The sequence below is a fragment of the Pipra filicauda genome, unplaced genomic scaffold (genome assembly GCF_003945595.2).
Source record: "Pipra filicauda isolate LSUMZ 115617 unplaced genomic scaffold, ASM394559v2 scaffold57_size4234018_pilon, whole genome shotgun sequence".
NCBI lineage: Eukaryota > Metazoa > Chordata > Aves > Passeriformes > Pipridae > Pipra > Pipra filicauda.
The window spans coordinates 959,738-978,145 of record NW_024104731.1 but is presented as its reverse complement, the minus strand read 5'-3'; the positions used below and the strand labels follow the sequence as shown (position 1 = coordinate 978,145).

Sequence of the window (18,408 nt, the reverse complement as noted above, 5' to 3'; positions counted from 1 at the left end):
CATAACTTTACCAGGCACGGAAGCGAGACTGAGAGGCCTGTAGTTTCCAGGGTCCTCCTTCTTGCCCTTCTTGAAAATCAGGACAAGGTTTGCCCAAGCTTCCAGTTGGCTGGGACCTCTCCAGATTCCCAAGACCGCTCAAAAAATCAAGAGAGGTTTTGTGATGACATCAGCCAGCTCTTTGAGGATTCTGGGATGAATCCCATCAGGCCCCACAGATTTGTAGGGATCCAGCTGGAGCAGCAGATCCCGCACAATTTCAGGGTCAACTGGGAGTTGATCATTCTCACAGTCGTGGTCCTCCAGCTCAGGGCACTGAGACCCCCTTGGTCTGTCATCTGAGTTGAAGACAGAGGCAAAGAAAGTATTAAACACCCCTGCCTTGTCTCTGTCCCTGTTTGTGAAGTGACCATCCCCATCCTGTAACAGGCTGATGATATTTCTATACTGCCTATTGCCATTAATGTATTTGAAAAAACTCTTTTTATTGTCACCCACATTTCTGGCAGCTTCAACTCCAGCTGAGCTTTGGTCGCACACATTTTCTCTCTGCAGTGGCAAGCAGCATCTCTGAATTCTTCTACTTGACCTTGTTTCCACTGGGCAGACACCTTCCTTTTTTGCCTCGTCTCTGAGAGAGGATTCCTGTTCAGCCAAGCCAGCCTTCTGCCTTGCCTGCTTGACTTCCAGCATTTGGGAATTGCCTGCTCCTGTGCCCTTAGGAGGTGGTATTTAAAAAGTGACCAGCACTGATGGACCCCAGCATCTGCAAAAACATATTCCCAGAGTACCTTACTAACTAATTTCCTGAGCAGCCTGAAGTCTGCTCTCCTCATGTCCGGAGTCGAGGTTTTGCTGGCACTTTTCCCTTCCAAGCCAAGGCATTCTGTGATTCCAAGGCATTACATTGTAATCTAGTATCTCCTAATATCATGTACAAAAGTACAAAAGATCTAATAACCACAGCCCTCATTTTTTTTCTCTTATCACAGGTCATGAAATTTCACTCATTTCTTAATTATTTTGAAGTTGATTTATGCTATAAGTATTTTGAAAAGGCTAATAAAACAACACAATTTTTGTAAAGACAAATTATGCTTCACTAAAAAAACACTTCAAAGTTCAGATCCAAATTTCAGATTCTTGCTCTCAGTATTTATAGTTTCTCAAGAAAGGTAGCCATTATACATTACACTTTTAAGTCTTTAACTTAAGTGCTGTCACCAACCTAGTTGCATGTCTGTACACTGGAGGTGTATAATTCATTTATTCATATTCTTGTGTGGTACATTTGTCTCTGTGCTCAATTTGATTTTGCTGAATAGAGGATTATTAATAATCAAATTAAACAGCTATTTCCCCAGTTCTAATGGCATCATTTTTTTTATTCTTAGAATGGCCTTCCTGATACTCAAGCCAAGTTCCACATCATGTTTTTATTCTTTGCTGCAGCTATGTTTTCTGTCAGTTTGTCTTCTCTCTTTGGGTATCACTGTTGGCTTGTCAGCAAGAATAAATCCACATTAGGTAAGTAGATTTAATGCTTCTGTGTTTGACAGCAAAAAATAATTAATAAATGTATATTATATGTATGGGTGTAATGGAAAAAGTGGACAATTCTACACAGGTTCTTTGGACCCTGGTTAAAATTGCCCACATCTGGCACTGTCCAGTCCTGACTCCCCAGTTCTGCTGCTCCCTGGAAATTCTCTTTCCTTCTTGTCCCAAAGGGCTGAGTTATTAACAAACTTATGCTCTTCCTCTCACTGCTTTCCATCCACAGCTTGTTAACAGAAACTGAATAAACTAAAAAACTGAAAATAAAATTGAGATGATTTTCTAATAAATGTTAGATGCACTACTGCATGCTCATGTGGTTGTTGTTTGGCATTCTCAGCCCAAAGGTCAGAGTCCTCTGATATGGTGTCTCAGTAAGGGCAGTGGCTCCAGCACTTCATGCCCACCCTTACCCCCTGCAGAACCAAAGTTCTGTCAGAGAATGACCTGTTAAAGAAGAACAGGCAGTGCTTCTCTATTTAGTAGTAAGTGAACAATGGAGATCCTAAAGGCAGTTCCACAGTTGTGAGAGCTGTCTGCCACATAATTATAGATACATAGAAAGGACTCTGTGTTATGAATTAATTTTTAAAACCTGAAAGAAGATGGCCTGTTCCTCTGCCATATGGCAGTATATATAACTGCATTGAATATCAGCCTTAAACCAGGATTTTCCTCCACTTAAATACATGTGTTTCTGATTACAAATCTTAATAAATAAAAGAAGGTGCAGAAGATTTGAGTGCCTGTTCAGTGCTATATCCTGGACTGTAATAATGCCAATTTGCAGTATAGCCGTTAAAGTTCTAAATCTTTAAATGCTTTTCTGTTGATATAAGCTGAATTAGAGTAAGCCAGTGAATTGATCTGTTTTTTCCAGTTCTCTTTGGATTTACTAATATGTAGGTGACTAATGGAAAACTTTGAGAATAGATATCTATATCAATGGAAGACAGCTTGTTTACGTCAAGATTTCTCTAGTGTTTGTGGGTTTCTCCAATATTCTGACAAATCATTGACTTAGAAATTAGTACTGGAAAAAATGGTTCAGTCTAGTTATAAGGAGAAAAGTTTTATTAAAGATGCTTAAATGAATGGCAGTAATTAAGTATTCTATTTATAAACTGGTCTTACAATTTTAGTGCAAAAAAAATTGTTCAGAGGTAGCCATTATACATTACACTTTTAGTTCAACTTTTCATTTTCAAAACTAACAGAATTCAGTACAGGTAATATAACATGGTTTGTGCATGCTTAGGCTACTCAAAGGGATCTGTTTGTCTCTTCTTCCTACTTTACTTTGGGAAATTGCTCAATATGTGAAACCCTCAACATGCAATAATTTGGTAATGAAGCCATGATAGCTTTAAGTGTGACTGTGATTGAATCATCCTGGGAGGTGTTTTCCTGGCTTAACATGGGCATCTGAAAGGGTGCCCTAATTTTCCCTTCCCCCTTCTTTAAAACCCATGGTAACTAATGCGTACTGCATGTGGAGGGTCATTTCCAGCAGTTCATAGCTAAGGTTTTACTGCAGAAGGACAGTCTCAGCATGATTCTGACATGGTTTCTGGGAGCTGTACTGTCAGGACATCAGTATGTAGTTTGCCTACTATATATAGCCAATTAAGGGAATTAAATGGCTATCAGTTACTTAGTGGAAAGTGAATGAATTTTGTGCTTCAGGCACTTTGCAACACTTAAAGCTATATTTAGCTCTCTTCTCCAGAAATTTAGTTTGCATTTCCATGGGAAATAATCTGGGTCTATGAGCAAAGTTGTTTCTTTATGCAGCTGTAAAAACACACAATATTTTCATACGCCAGGGTGTGAAAGGCTAGTCTTACTACTAAAGTAGGTTAAGCTTTTCTGCTTTTCCATTGCTCTTTCTGTCTTAAACCCTTCGTTTAGCTTTTTCTTTCTTGAACACTCTCTGTGGTACAGTCACATGCTGCAATCTTCATATAAACCTATCATGCCTTCTTAAAAAGTGAGTTCCTCACTCTCCCTTGCCTTGATTAGGGAGGAGAGTGAAGGAGACTTCCACCCTTCCTGAGCCGTTGGAATTCATCCCTCTGCTCGCACAGCGAGTGTGCAGGACTGACTTCAGCTTTCTCAGTCGTTTGGGCAGTACAGCCTTTCCTCATTGGTGCAATTGCCTATATACTGGTGTGAAACGTAAACATTGTAACTTGTGAGGAGATCTAATTCATCATTTTCTTTTAAGAGGTCTTCAGAGCTCCCATATTTCGTCATAGAACAGACAAGAATGGCTTTAGCTTGGGCTTCAGCAAAAACCTAAGGCAGGTGTTTGGTGATGAGAAGAAATACTGGTTGCTGCCTGTGTTTTCAAGGTATGCTGTTCTTAATGCTTCATTTCTTGAAACTGTTGAATAATCAGGATCCAGAGGATTTGGGGGTGGTTAGTTTTTGAAATAAGATGCAGTAATACTTTAATAAAAAAGTTCTTCAAAGTTGTTGGATTTTTGTATGTATGACACTAATTCTGAATTTTTCAGTTTAGGGGATGGTTGCTCCTTCCCAACTTGCCTTGTTAATCAGGATCCTGAGCAAGCTTCCACACCTGGTGGTCTTAATTCAACATCCAAAAAGTAATCTGCTTTTTGTTACGCATTCTAAATAGTTGATTTTTTTTTCCTGTGCGCACATAAACAGAACCATGTATAAGATACTCTTCATTTGCTTACCACTTTTATGTACCCTGTTAATAAATCCAAGTCAGATTTTAAACAGCTAAGCAAACCAGCTAATTCTCAGATTTATTTTTACATTATGGAAGTGAGGTGGGGTGGGGTTTTTTTCCCCCGATGTACTTTGTCTTGGTTCAGTGGCATCCCGGGACCTGAGTTTTCCACCCCTCCCTGACATTCAGTATCAGCAGCATTCTGTTCTGCATACATGTGAGCTGGTTAGTTGGTCTGCCTGTGATACAAATCCATTACCTTGCACAGCTTTTTGGGGAGGCCTGCTTTTTTGTGTCTGGTGAAAGCTGCTTCCCATGAGGGAATCCCTTATGGCACTTGTGCCAAAGCACAGGAAGCTAAATATTAAGTGTTGTTTCTGCCGATAATAGAACATATTTTATTAATTCTTAAACTTAATGAACACGACATCTTTAAAGTGTGAAAAGTATGCAGATGCTCTTTTAAATAAATATAATAGCTTAGTATTTCATATCTTTTTTGCAACATTTATGTAATGAAAAGTGTGAAAAGTATAGTAAATTTGAATACGTGGCTAAGAAATTATAATGGAATCATATTGACAATCTTTTATTCATAGTAGAAATATATTATATTTCAGCTAGCTGCTTACTGACGTTTTATCTTACCCCAGCATTCCATAGCTTATGTTAGGCAAGAGATTTTTGAGATGTTCTTTCCACTATTTATCATGTCAAGCTTGTTGTAGTGGGAAAGATTATAGGTAAGAGTGCCTTTGGAGCTGAAGTACATATATGTATTAATATATAATAGCTGTCAAGTTAAAAATCAGAATGTTTCCCTGTTCTGTGCTAGGGAGTTGCTTTTTAGATTGCACTTGCATCTGTGACAACTGCACTGTAATATGTGTAATGATAAAAGAGTAGTGATTCATCAGAAAAGCAGCAAGGTAAGGTAGGAAAAGTACTGCGTATGACGAAGTGTTTGTAATGTGTGGTAAGATAATGAAAAATTACTGCAGTTCACTAATGCTCTTTTTATTGGCACTACAGTGAGAACCATCTGTTTCCTGCAAAGCCACTGCGTGATTCCCAGAGCCACCTACTTACAGATACACCTTCTTGGTCAGAAACTAGTGTAAAGGCTGAAAAGGGCAAAGTTGGTAAGGAATTGATTTATGCTGCAATGATTCGTGTTGTATAAACTAGTTTTGGAAGGTCACTCGATTTGTATTCATGAACCAAAATTCATGAAGCTTCTTCTAAATGCATGCTTATAGGAAGTTCCATGTGTCAAAGCTGCTGTGCCCTTCCTAGTTAAACCTGACTGAGGTACTGAGGACACTGACACCAGCAGGTGCTGATTATCTTTTAAACTAAGCCTGATAGTACTTTTGACAAGAAATTGCTTATAAAAGAGTATGATAACACCTAGTTGGAACTAGTGAAAAGCTGTGTGATAGACACAGGACAGGAATAGACTTGGTAATAGTGTAGTGGCATTAAAATGATTGTTAATTAAAAGTTGTATTATTTGCTGAAGTAGACATGAGACCTTTTCTTGTGGAAGTACCATTCTTTGTCTTTAAAGGTATGAACAATCCTGCATTAACCATGGAAAATGAAACCTAATTTCTCTTAAAAGAAGCATCTGAATATGTAAGGAAAAGGTATGTTAATATTCTCTGTACTTAATGTGTTATTCCATGATTCCTTATCACTTGAGGAACGCACAAAAGAAAATTACTAAAACAATTCCTATATGTTTTCTTTTCTTCAATTAATTTTTTTACCGTGAGTAGTAGCACATGAATTCATAGTTTTAAACTAAACCTCCTATTTCCTGATGTATCATATTTGCAAAATAGTTCAATCTTTATACCTATTAGTTTTAGGTAATGTTCCAATATATTATTATTCCCTTTCTTTAGAAAGACAATGAAATTGTGACTATTCAAACTTTTCAGCCCATTTTTGTAAAGCTGAGTTTGAAAATTAAGTTAGTTCTTAACAATGAATGCCAAGATCACAGCTTGGTATGGTAATGCAGGTAAAGGTCTATCAAATGATGAAGGAAAAAGGATTTAATCTAATATATAAGCTATTCATGTCTTGTTCTGTGTCAGGTACTGAGCTGGATCCTTTCTGATAGTAAAAACGTGCTGCCTACTGAAGACAAAAGTGTTTGTATGACTTCCTGAACATTTAATCACCCATTGTCAAAAACAGCTGAGATTTTTTTGATTTCTTGCATTGATATCTTGCAACATAGAGTTCCCAGAAAGCAGGTTTGAGAAGCAGCTAGTAGATTCTGTTGGGTACATAAGGAGACCTTAATAATTGGGTTTTGGGGAATGAACACAATCAATCATCATATTCAGTTTGATATTTGAATATTGCTAAGTCCACCAAAGCTTCTGGAATTAAACTATTTTGTATTTAAAACTGTATAAAAAATTTGACCCTAACCCTAAGACTTTCTGTATACCAAATAATTGGTATGGAGCAATAGTTGGTATGACAGCAAGGTCAGTTCTGTCTCTACTGTTGGAAGTAACCTTTCCAGTCATCCTGAAAAAGTGTCTTGAGTGGATATGCTTCATTTGTGTGCAACATGACTCCTGGACATGCTGTCATGGTCCCCCATGGAGAAAGTGGAAGGCATAGAAAGCCATCAGGGAACTGCAGTGATTGTTACTAGATCCATCAGAAATGGTATTGCACTGTCAAAGCAGATTATAAAAATGGTAGGTGTGCACATACCAATAGATGGTATTGCATATATGGCAATATATGGCACATACCATAGCAAAAAGTTCAGTTTGATTCATAAGAGAAACTAAAAAAATTCTTGACCCTTACATTCTGCTTTTGTGCTCAGTGATGAAGACACAGTTCCAGATATAGGTACATCTGCAAACTTGATGATGATGTGAATGTTAGAAGTGTTGAAAATGTGGGTGTCAGATGAGCAAAGTTAAAGAGACGAGCGAAGGAAATTTAAGACGGTGTCTGCAATTTTGACTGCTTTGTGTGTGTTATTTGAATAGAATATAAAAACCTAATTTCTAAACCTTTGTTCAAAATGGAAAATGCTGTATTTCTGCCTTGTTTAATCCATCTTTTTTTTTAACAAAAGAGCAGCTACTGGGAAAGAATAAATTACTCAACTTCAGTTAGTTTGATGTCTTACGTGTCATCACTGATCAAAACATTGGAGACAGACTTTAAAGAAACAGATTTTTGGATTATGTTACAGAAATACCATTAATTGCAACTAGTTTTATTGGCTTGGAGTTCTACTTTCTAAAGTCCTAACACTTTATTTACTTAAGTTATAGCTTTTAAACTTTAATCTTTCTTTGAAGAGTTGTACATTTTATTGGAACTTAGTCATTCAGATTATTCTGAATATCAGACATGGTCTGTGACTGTTCTAGAGATGTTAATAGTGGGGTTTTTTTCCCTGCTGTTCAGCTTGATAAACAACTCATCTCTTTTTTAATTGTTTTTTTTCTTTCAGTCCAGTCTGAGAAAGTAACCATTAGATATATGTTTGCAGTCTGATTAACTCACTCCTGGGGTTTGTGGGCTTTGTTTGTTTGTTTGGAGCTTTTTTGTTTTTTCTTTTTGTGAGCATCCATTATGAAATGAGGCTTTTAAAAGAGGTACCACTTTTGGAGGAGGTTATGTTCCAAAGAGTAAGTGGAAAACCACATAAAGGGGCTCCTGCACATTTCAGAAGGGTAATATCTTAAGGACTGCTAATTCTTTGGCATGGTTTGGTTCTGTCTGGCACTTAAAAGACTTTAATGGAAAAGTAATAAAAAAGCCAATTTGTGTATATATATATATATATATATATGACATACAGTTGCTGGAATAAGAGCCCTTATATAACAGATTTTTTAACTACTTTGCATTTAACTTCATTGCTTTATTGTCAGTATTTGAGTTATATTTGTTCCTGGGGAGTGAATAGAATAGAGCTGCTGAAGTCACCACAACAAAACCAAGTAATTTCATCTTTGACATGAAAAATACAGCCCACAGCCCCTGCCAGTGTGTTAAGAGTTAGAATTTCTGTCCCAACTAAGGATATGTTCAATAACCTGTATCCTATAATCCTTCATAGTTCATTAGAGGACTAATTACTGAGAATGCCAGATGTGGTTTTCAGTAATGTAATAGAGAATTGTTCTTTAATGATGCTGTTACCTGGAAATACTGTAAAAATAGCTCACTTCATTTTATAAACTGGTGACCTGCTTGCTGTGTAGTCAGTACTTAATCACTGTCATCCTGAAGTAGATTAATAACATAACATGAGTAACACAACTGTGAACAGTCTTACAGTGTTCCTCTTCATAATTTTCATGCTTCTGTTGGTCACTTTCCCCTTCAAGTTGATGATACTTGTAGCAATAACTTAATTTTTAAGTGTTCTTTGATTGTAATAATGTATTTTGTAATTAATGTTCCGTTCCAGTTTAAGAACAAGCCGTCATTGGAAGGAAGATGGATTCTTCCAAATTCAGCCCTGTTGGTCAGCTGTTCCTGTCTGCTCCTGTATGGATGTGCTCAGAAAACAAACCAACAGATGATTAACTGTCTCTATGTCAGTGCTTGAAATACAAAACTAGACATACTACTTCTGAACCAGACAAAGAATTTTTCAACTTAAAATTACTGTGTTCGAGTGGTGAAGGATGAGTGAATATTAGGAAATGAAAAAAATAGGAGGCTGAGTTTACAAATGGCTGGTTTTACTTTGATATTCAGCACAAGAAAAATGTGACCTTCTTACGTATCAGTCCATGTTCTTGCCTTGGTTTCACCTTTTAATTCAAATTGTTGTAAGTAGTTGACTTTAAAATCAAATTTTTGCACTACTGCCCTTATGAATTCCTTATGAATTGGGAGAACACCCAGTGTGGATTGGAGGACTGTATTTTTATGAATAATTTAGTGGCTTGGTGGACTGTATTTTCTTTTGAGTGTTTGATAAGCAGTTTTTGAAGATAAGAAGACCCAAGTGAAATGTCTATTTTTGGAACATATTTTTGGCAAACATTATTGCAAAAGCTCCGTTTCCCCTCAGATCTGCACTACGAATAGTTTGAAAAGTTATAAAGCGGAAAAAAATTCTTTGTTAATTGAATGCTACAGTGGGTCACTGCTCAGTGCTGTGATAAAAAGCCTGTATTCAGATGGGTAGTACATAAATGAAACTGGCCAGCTGAGGATTTTGATGGGAGCTGCACAAGATAGTGCTATGAAATGGGGATTTTATTGTCCCATTTGGAGCTCTTAACTGCTTTGGGAAGTGAATGTTGGCACTGAACTTTAATCCAAAAGGCTTTTTACCAACCTGTGTTCCTGAGGGCCTCTGTCTTTCAAGCTCCTAGTTTCTTATTATCAATATTTGTGTCAGATTTCTTTTTAATTTTTCTTCAAGACACTGCCTTTCTTACTGTATAATTTAATGGATATCATGTACAATCAAGGAGACTTATCACAATGACTTGTGATATTTGCATTTACAGGACAACATACTTTTGATTGCAATACCAAAAAGCCAAGCTGCTGCACGTAGGAAATCCCCTTCAATAAAGTTAGGAGCTAGCAGCTTTCTTAGCATCAGAGGTTACTGGCCAGGTAATAAAAGACACATTATCAGTTTTCAAAGTCAAGGAAGTTTCAGCAACACAAATCTAACTGTCTTGTGCCTTTTGTATACACTACATTTATAGTATCAGTGTTTACATTTTAATGCAAATTGTTATTCTGAAAACAACTTTAGGAGAAACTTAGTTACGCTTTCTAGGTGGCTAGGTAAAAGGACTATTCAAAAAAAAAAGTGAAAACCTCTCAGACTAAGCTCAGCTCAGTTGAAACAGAAAAGTGCTTCTGTTGTCAAACCTGAGTCTCTTAGCAGGTTGGTTCACAGTGTAAAGATGCCAGTTGTTTGTTTAGAAAACTGGCAGCAGGACTAAGTGACATAATTCTGAAAGCAAAGAATACTATCATTAACTCTTTTACAGGCAGGTAACTTTAAAATTTTTCTTTCTTGGGTTTACAACTGAAGTGATAGCTAGTGGAGCACAAATGTGGCTTTTTTTTTCTAGTGAGGAAAAATGTATTTATTTTACTTTTTTTTTTTTTAATCTCAATATTTTACCAGCCTGAAAACATCTGTTTCTTGCCAGAAGTGCCAGAATGTGGATCCCTTGATGTAGAACACTTTTTCTGAACTAGCATGAAGGTAGCATACAGTTTACATGATGCCTGCAGAGGTCTAGCAACCAAAAGATTTTTTGCAGCTATTTATTCAGTATTGTTCTGTCAGCTTACCTCGTATTTATGTTTGTTTAAAGGTGAACTTGTTAAGGGATAAGGGGGAAGAGGGAAAATATATTTTTTAACACTTCAGGTTCTCTATATCTGTAGAGTCTTGTTTTTTACGCAGTTAGTCACAGGGTGGTTTGTCATGGAGCATGCATTTAAAAATACCGAGTGAAGAGTTGAAATTCAGCTTCAGTGTAACTTGCTCCATATTTTTATGTAAAGACGAAAGATTTCTTCCCCAGCAAAACACATCAAGGAAATGGATCTCTCTAATACAGATGTCAGTCTCTGTGAGAGCTCTCAGTAAGGCTGGGGATCAGTGTAGAGAAAGACCAGGGATAAGGGATCAAGAAATGCCTGGCTTCTCCGTGTCTCAGAAGTCACACTTGGAAAGCACAATAGCCCTAAGTAATCTGCAGCTTCGATGCAGCCAGAGGCTGTCCCCCTAGCAGAAAACTGATGGAGGCATGGGAAACAGATGTTGATGAAGGGAGGAGAAGTGGAAAGAGGAAGGATGATAGCTCAGAGGTAAACATTGAGCAGATCTGAGCCAGAGGGTTGTTGCCATATCTGCTCTCTGGATGGGTATGAGTTGTCTCCATGAAGAGCACTGTCAGCAGGCTTTTGAGGGTTCCTGTCTGTGTAGATATGGACAAAAGTGAGCTAATCATGCTCTGAAAGTATAATTTCTGATGATATGACTATGTTCTTGGCTTTAAGCTCTCTAATACTTCCTATAACAAAGTGAAATGCTCTTTATGACATATTGAGCACTGTCAGTGTTAAAATGCACACAGGAGAATTTGTGTGGAGGGGGAGCAAGGATGCAATGTTGTTTGTCTGCTTACACTGATTCTCCTGTCCTTTATATTCTTGCTAGGCACTTTACTACAGCCTTTTGTGTAATTTCTGTATATTTTTTTTAAGGACTGCTTTTTACCTACTATACAGTTACTAGTCTACTTTTTTGCTAAAAAGAAAATAATATCCCTGATATCTGTGATTTGTCTAGTAGTAGGACTGCGTTTCAAGCTTTAGTGGAAATTGGACGAGTTCTACAGAGTCCTCAGATGGGCCTGAATCCCTAATGACAAGAGTTAAATTTATTTTGTATATATGTAAACAGTGGTATAAATCATAGCTCCCTACATGCATAAGTAGCTTCTTTAATTTGTAGGTTAGAACAAATCCAAAACATGTCTGCACCAGAAGTGGTCCACACCATACTCTGTGTCAGTTGATGGACTGGTGATGGAGTGCTCAAAGTCTTCACAGAGAGTAATTTTTATTAAGAAAATGGAACACAATGTTGGTGAGCTCCTCTCATTGAGCAATCAGACACAGCTGGTGCTATGCAATTGAATTCTTCAACTTGAGAGAAAAAACACTGTCCGGTTTACATTGCAGACAAAGTTGTTTAGCAGACTAAACGTAAATGAATGAAACACAGAATCACAGAATTGGTTAAGGTTGAAAGGGACCACGATTGGGGTCATCTGGTCCAACCTCTGTGCTTAAGCAGGGTCTTAGACTACATTGCACACGATTGCCATGGTGGTTCTTGAGTATCTCCAGTGAAGGAAACTCCAGAATGGTTCAGTAAACAAGTTTGTTTTAATGCATGGAATGCTATAGCTGGTTTTAATAATTATTTGGAGAGGTCTTGCCCTGATTCAGTTGACTGGTGTCCTGGAGGTGGGGGAAATATATTTCTACATAAATTTAGTGTATAACTTTGCTACTTGTTAACGTATTGCTCACATAAATAAATGCTTCTTGTTCAGCATGTCATGTATGTAGGAGTCATTGACACACTTCCTTCAGTTTTACTTATGGTTTACCTGAACAGCAGAACACATCTCTGCTATGGCTTCATTAACAACATAGTTGCAGTAAATGTCACTCGGCACCCTTTCACCAGCAATCTTGGACTTCATAGGTAAGTTTCCTTTCCCCAGTTTAATTGTGAAATCTCTAGCACCTCAGAAAGCACCAACACTGAAAGAGGTTGAGAAGGAACCAATTCCTTTATGGTCTTCTATGGGTGAAACACTCCATGTCTTCATGCTGGCAGAGCAGACAGCTGCACTCTTTTGGATACTGTAAAGGTCCAAAAGGTAGAATTTTGTCTCAAAAGAAGAGAGGGTTCTTAAACCCACCTAACTTTATAGAAGTGAGGTGGTGCAAGAAAGGGAGTAATGTTACTCACCAGGATTGCTGCCCACAAGCAGCTTTGCTTCATGAGAGCTCTCCAGTCTCTCCCATGCCAGATTCTAATCTGCCCGACTTTCCACTCTTTGCTAAATCTTCCCTAGGAAAGTGTTGGCTCCACCTCTGGTGCTGAGAGGATGGAGACTGTTTGCTCAGGGGCCTCTAAAAATGCAGGAGCAGTTATGTAAGCAGTTTTCACCTCTTCCAGTTCAGACATAACCTGTGGTATATGGTTTAAGCTCATCCCATTTTTAAAACCCTTCCATAAATACTGGTATTGAACCATATGCAAATAAAACCAAAAATAAATAAAAGAATGTGCTGCTATGCTGTATGGTTGGTGGGGTGTCTCTGTTGCTACTTCTCTTAGAGCTCATCAGTGACCTGGTAATAGTATGGGAAATGCAGCAGCCTTCTGAGGTGAAATTTTGAGCAAGTGGCATCTAAGGAACACCCTGCCATTTCCTCTCTGTAATTTTTCAGTTGTTCCCTTTCTAATTTTTTTATCATTCTGCTCTCTCTCTTCTTTCCTTCCATCGAAGTCCAGATTGAAAGTCTTTAATTTGAAATATAAAAATATTTACAGTCTCTTTATTCCTCTCCCTCCCCAAGTTGATTCTAGATAGATAATTCCTTCATTTCTCCAAGTTGGCACGCATCACTGAAATATAGCAACTTGGTCATCCTGAAATCCAGTACGGGGGGGGGGGGGTGGATTGATTACATGCTTCATCCTAGATCACTCTAATCTCAAGCAGATGGTCCCAACAGTTTGAGTGCAGCAGTTGGGAGAGTGTGCCATGAGCCATCTCCCCTTTCCCACCTCCTGCGTGCTCACAGTTTAACTGATTGGCATAACTGGAACAGACCCAACACTTACTGACAGTCATCACTTTATGAAGTCACTTTCCTTTTTTTTTTTTCTTTTCCCTGAAAACAGAATAATTTTCAGTTCACTTAAGGGGCTCTAGTTATAAAGAAAAAATACACAACACACAAACTGTTTGTCTGAGCAACAAAAGCTTACTTCCAGTTATTTTCTCTTTCATACCAGAGATATGGCTGGCCAGTAGTTCAAACAGATGCAATAGAAAAAAATAGCTTAGTGATGGTATAAGCACATTAGCAATCAATCTTCATATAAAACACTATCATAGATACTACAGCTACACTCCATGCAGACAGACAAGAATGAAGGAAAACAGAGCTTGCCAAGCTCAGCTATTATGAAAGGTGAAGGAAGGATATTGTCAAATGTAACCCAGCTCTGATTTGCTGTTCTACAAAACATAAAGCATGTTCTCTATAATGCAGCTCAAAAAATTCATCTGTTGCCAACTTCTGCCTGGTGCGTGGAGAAGGGAAGGCTTCCACTCACTCCCCTCTCTCCCTCACATTATCCAGCAGAGTGAATTGAGCACAGAAAGCACACTTGGGCAAGACAACTCTCCCACTTCAGTGGGAAAATAATCTCTCATCTGTGCTGGCAGAAGAAGGACCACACCAGCCTCTGCAGAAACCAGCTGACATCAATGGGCACATTTCATTCCCAACTCAGGACTGTTAAAATAATGCAGGAGAGTCATCCTTGTTTCACTACCTGTGTAACCTAGTCACGGAAGAGGGAAATAAATACCAAAATAATCTGTTAACCAATCACAGTACACTAAAGATCAGATATACCAGAAAAATAACTTCATGGTATGAATAGAAAAGTTTATTATTTGGGAGATTTTGTTCAAACTCAACAATTTGTGGTAGTCAGAGAAATATCCAGAATTCTACTGGAGGCTTTTAGCTTTCTTTGCCATCACTGAGTTGGTGTTGTTAAATCAGTATCTTTATAAGTCTGTTTTATTTAAAAATTCACTTCTTAGAATAATTATCTTACAAGTTAATAAACTGCAATGAACCCACACCACCCTAAATCCATTGACATAATGTGAATATTAAACTTCCAAGGAAGTTCTAAAAACTGATTCAGTACCAGGAGTGTTTTCTTCCTTCCAGTGCACCCTGGTGAGTTATTCAAGGTTGAAAAAACAATTGGGAGTTTAAATCAGAGGTCACAGAAACACATGTTCTCAAGTAAAAATGACACTTGAGAAAATGGGGGGAAAAAAACCCAAAACATGTCAGAAAAAGATAAACCACTGGGAAGCCAAAGTAAAGACACAGCAGCATAAGTTTGTTGGGTTTTCCCTTTCTTCAAAACCCAAAAAACCAGCAACATCTGGCCTTACAAAGCCACACTTTTGTTCTGTGAGTGATCAATGAACATCTTCAGTGGAAGAAGGCTCAGAGTAGACAGATGTGTGTGTGAAGCTCAGAAAAGAATGTAGGAAGTGACAACAGCTGTCACCAAAGAAGCTGAACTGATCTCACACCAAGGTGACCATAGATGGCCTTTGCTGTAAACAAACAGCTGTATCAGTTGAAGGGGTCAGCTGGTTGCAAATAGATCTTCCCTAAAATAATCAGTAGAAAGTAATATATTCCCGAGTCAGCCACACCAACATGGGGATGTGTGAACATGGCTCAGCATGACATAGAGTATAAAACCTGAACACCCAGCAAAAGCAACTTTGAGGAGAGCAATAGGCTTGAGCTGGCTTCAATCCATGTGGTCCTTCTAGCAGCTGGGATCACCCAGCACTGCAGTGGTGAGCAAGCTATAGAGAATGGTAAAGGGAATGATGTTTGTATTGTGATTCAACTGTATATACAATTGCTATATTGTGTTTGTGTTGTGATTTCAGTGTGTTACTCCATTACTTTTCTAAATCAAAATCCCACATAGCAACAAATATCTTCAACTGAGTAAGTTTGGTTCTACAGCATTAAGCTTTCCTCATGTAGAATATCTAGAAGAACCTGGACAGAGAACATGGACTGTGACCCACATTGCCAGCTGACTTAGCTAGCCCTTCACCTGTTTTTCTGAATGACTACAGAGGAGTTTTATAGAGCTAAACAAGTACTGCCACTCAAGAACTTAAGCCAACACAATTAAATATAAGCTTTTTTAAGCACTAATACTTCTAAGCTAGGATATTTTACTTGGAACTATTAAATGAAACTACTGTAAAATTATACTACCTGCCAGGTGGAGTACGTCTTCCAGCCCGTGCTATACAACATAAAGTACCCACTTGGTCTCCACTGGGTGACTAATAAGCACCCCGTAACCTTGTGGGCACAGAACACCCCTACTCATGCCTCATCTATTTCCATCACAAGGATCCAGTACCATCTACATTAAGTGTGCTCTCATATGACACAAGAGAAAGCATTGGAAGGGATCTGTGTAATCATCTAATCCAATACATATGCCCAAAGGAGCGTAAAATACAGCAAGCTGGTCAGAAATTATTTCCCCTTTATAAATCCAGGCTGACTACTTCCAATCACCTTCTTATCCATTCTATATTTGGAAATCATTTCTATTATTATCTGTTTCTTCACCTTCCCAGGCGTCAAAGTGAGGTTGACCAGCCTGCAATTCCCTGTGTCCTCCTTGCCCTTCTTGAAGGTAGGAATGACATCTCTTTCACTCGTCAGGGAGTTACCTTTATGATAATGACCTTTCAAAGATAACAAGAATGACCTTGCAGTGACATCAGTCAGCTCCCTCAACACTTGAGGGTGCATCCTATCAGGTCCCCTGAATTTCATTATGTCCAATTTTTTTATACATTCCTCACCTGATCCTCCCTCCACCAAGGATAAATCTTCCTTATTCCAGACTTTGCTAAGCATGTCAGGGACCTGGGATTCCTGAAGGCAAATCCTAAGAGTAAAAACCAAAGCAAAGAAGGCATTGAGTAGCTTGGCCTTTTCCATGTTCTTTGTAAATAAGTCTCCTGCTCCCATTTAGCAGTGGTCTCACATTTTCTCTGATATTTCTTTGCTCCCGAAGTCCCTGTAGAATCTTTTCTTGTCCCTCAACAGGTTCAACTTCAGAGAGACTAGCTTTCTTAACCCAGGCCCTTAATCCACATGTCAGACAGTGCCACCCGTCCTGCTTTCCACCTTTCTCTGTTTTGAGTTGAATCAGAAGCTCCTTGTTTATCAATGCAGGCTTCCTGCTACTTTTCTTTGATTTCCTGTATGAGGGAATGAACCATTCTTGAGCTTAGAGTAACCAGTCAGATAAGGTAAGATTTCTTGGATGCCAGATATTATAGGTCATCCCTGAATTCATATGGGAAAAAGCTTCAAGTATTCAGAATATTTTCCAGACCTATTTTCTTCCACCTCAAAGATTATCCTTGCCTAGTTTCAATGAGCAAGAGGGTTAAATGCTTAAAATAAAAATTATATATATTGAAAAAAATAGTGACAGAGAACATAAGGTTCCTAGAACACTGATCTGACTCCAGAAGTTAAAAATACAAGTGGATTAAAAAAAGAAACATCAAATATAACAGGTTTTGATACTTCATTTCTTCTGACAAACAATGATGTATTTTAAATGAATTGGGAAAAGCAGAGGCCTAGAAAGAGAATTCTTGTCTCTGAACAAAAAGGTGCATGTCTAGACAGCTGGAACTCTGCCTGCACATTCATTTTTGGAAAAGCAATTAAAGCTGTCCACTTTGGAAACGGATTCAAATTTCAGGTTCTGCAGTTTACAAGTAATAGTCCTACAAATAAGAAGAAATTCCTTTTTTCATAATCTCTACAATTCACAATTTAAGTGACCCCTTAATGGAAACTAAATCTAATTTTGCCAAAGAAATGAATGACTCACAGATGTCTCCCCAGCTATAATCAACTCTTGACAGATTGCAGTGATCAGACCAAGAGTTCTCTCACAGAATAAAGCATAATCTTAGCTCCATGCTGATATGTGGCTTTTGAGAAAAGCTTTTATTACAGCAAGAAAACTATTATAGAGTAGAATTGCTTTAAGTCAAATACCCAGTGAGAATTTTAGGCTAGGGCTTAAACAAACTCCGCCTGCTCCTGCAGACTGCATGCCCATTAGCAGGTGGGACACGAGACACACACCTATTGTGCATCTTTGGATTAAGCTTCTTCCAAAAGGAGTGAGCTCTGACAGTTTCATGGCATTGCAAACTTCCTCCGAGTGCTGAGTGCACACTCAGCAAGTTTGCCAATGACACCGAGCTCTGTGGTGAAGTCAACAAACTGGACAAAAATGTCAGCTTGAGAGATGGGCCTGTGTGAGCCTCATGAAGTTCAACAAGCCAAATGCAAGGTCCTGCACGTGGGTTGGGGCGATTCCAAGCAAAAGTACAAGCTGTAGAGATTGAGAGCTTCCTTGAAGAGGACTTGTGGTTCTTGGTGAACAAGAAACTTGACATGACCTGGCAATGTGCACTTGCAGCCCAGAAAGCCAATCATGTCCTGGGTTGCATCGAAAGTGTAGCCAGCAGGTCAAGGGAGAAGATTCTGCCCCTCTGCTCTGCTCTTGTGAGACCCCACCTGGAGTACTGAGTCCAGCTTGGAGCCTGTGACATAAGAGAGACATGGACTGCTGGAGTAAGCTGGGAAGATGTTTAGAGGGCTGGAGCACCTCTCCTATGCAGACAGGTTGACAGAGTTGGACTTGTTCAGCCTGGAGAAGAGCAGGCTCCAGGGAG

General features: G+C 38.5%; 1 protein-coding gene across 2 annotated transcripts in view; it reads left to right on the top strand.

Moving 5' to 3' along the window:
- The window catches only part of ZDHHC2 (zinc finger DHHC-type palmitoyltransferase 2), a 36,945-nt gene extending 24,571 nt beyond the window's left edge, over positions 1-12,374 (top strand). For both annotated transcript variants that reach the window (XM_027735440.2, XM_027735442.2), the window contains exons 8-13: positions 1,395-1,527; positions 3,785-3,911; positions 4,077-4,169; positions 5,294-5,403; positions 5,832-5,910; positions 8,730-12,374. In XM_027735440.2, the coding sequence (XP_027591241.1) occupies positions 1,395-1,527; positions 3,785-3,911; positions 4,077-4,169; positions 5,294-5,403; positions 5,832-5,872 (504 nt within the window). In that variant the 3' untranslated portion in view covers positions 5,873-5,910; positions 8,730-12,374. The remainder of the gene's footprint in view (positions 1-1,394; positions 1,528-3,784; positions 3,912-4,076; positions 4,170-5,293; positions 5,404-5,831; positions 5,911-8,729) is intronic.
- The last annotated feature ends 6,034 nt before the right edge of the window (positions 12,375-18,408 follow it).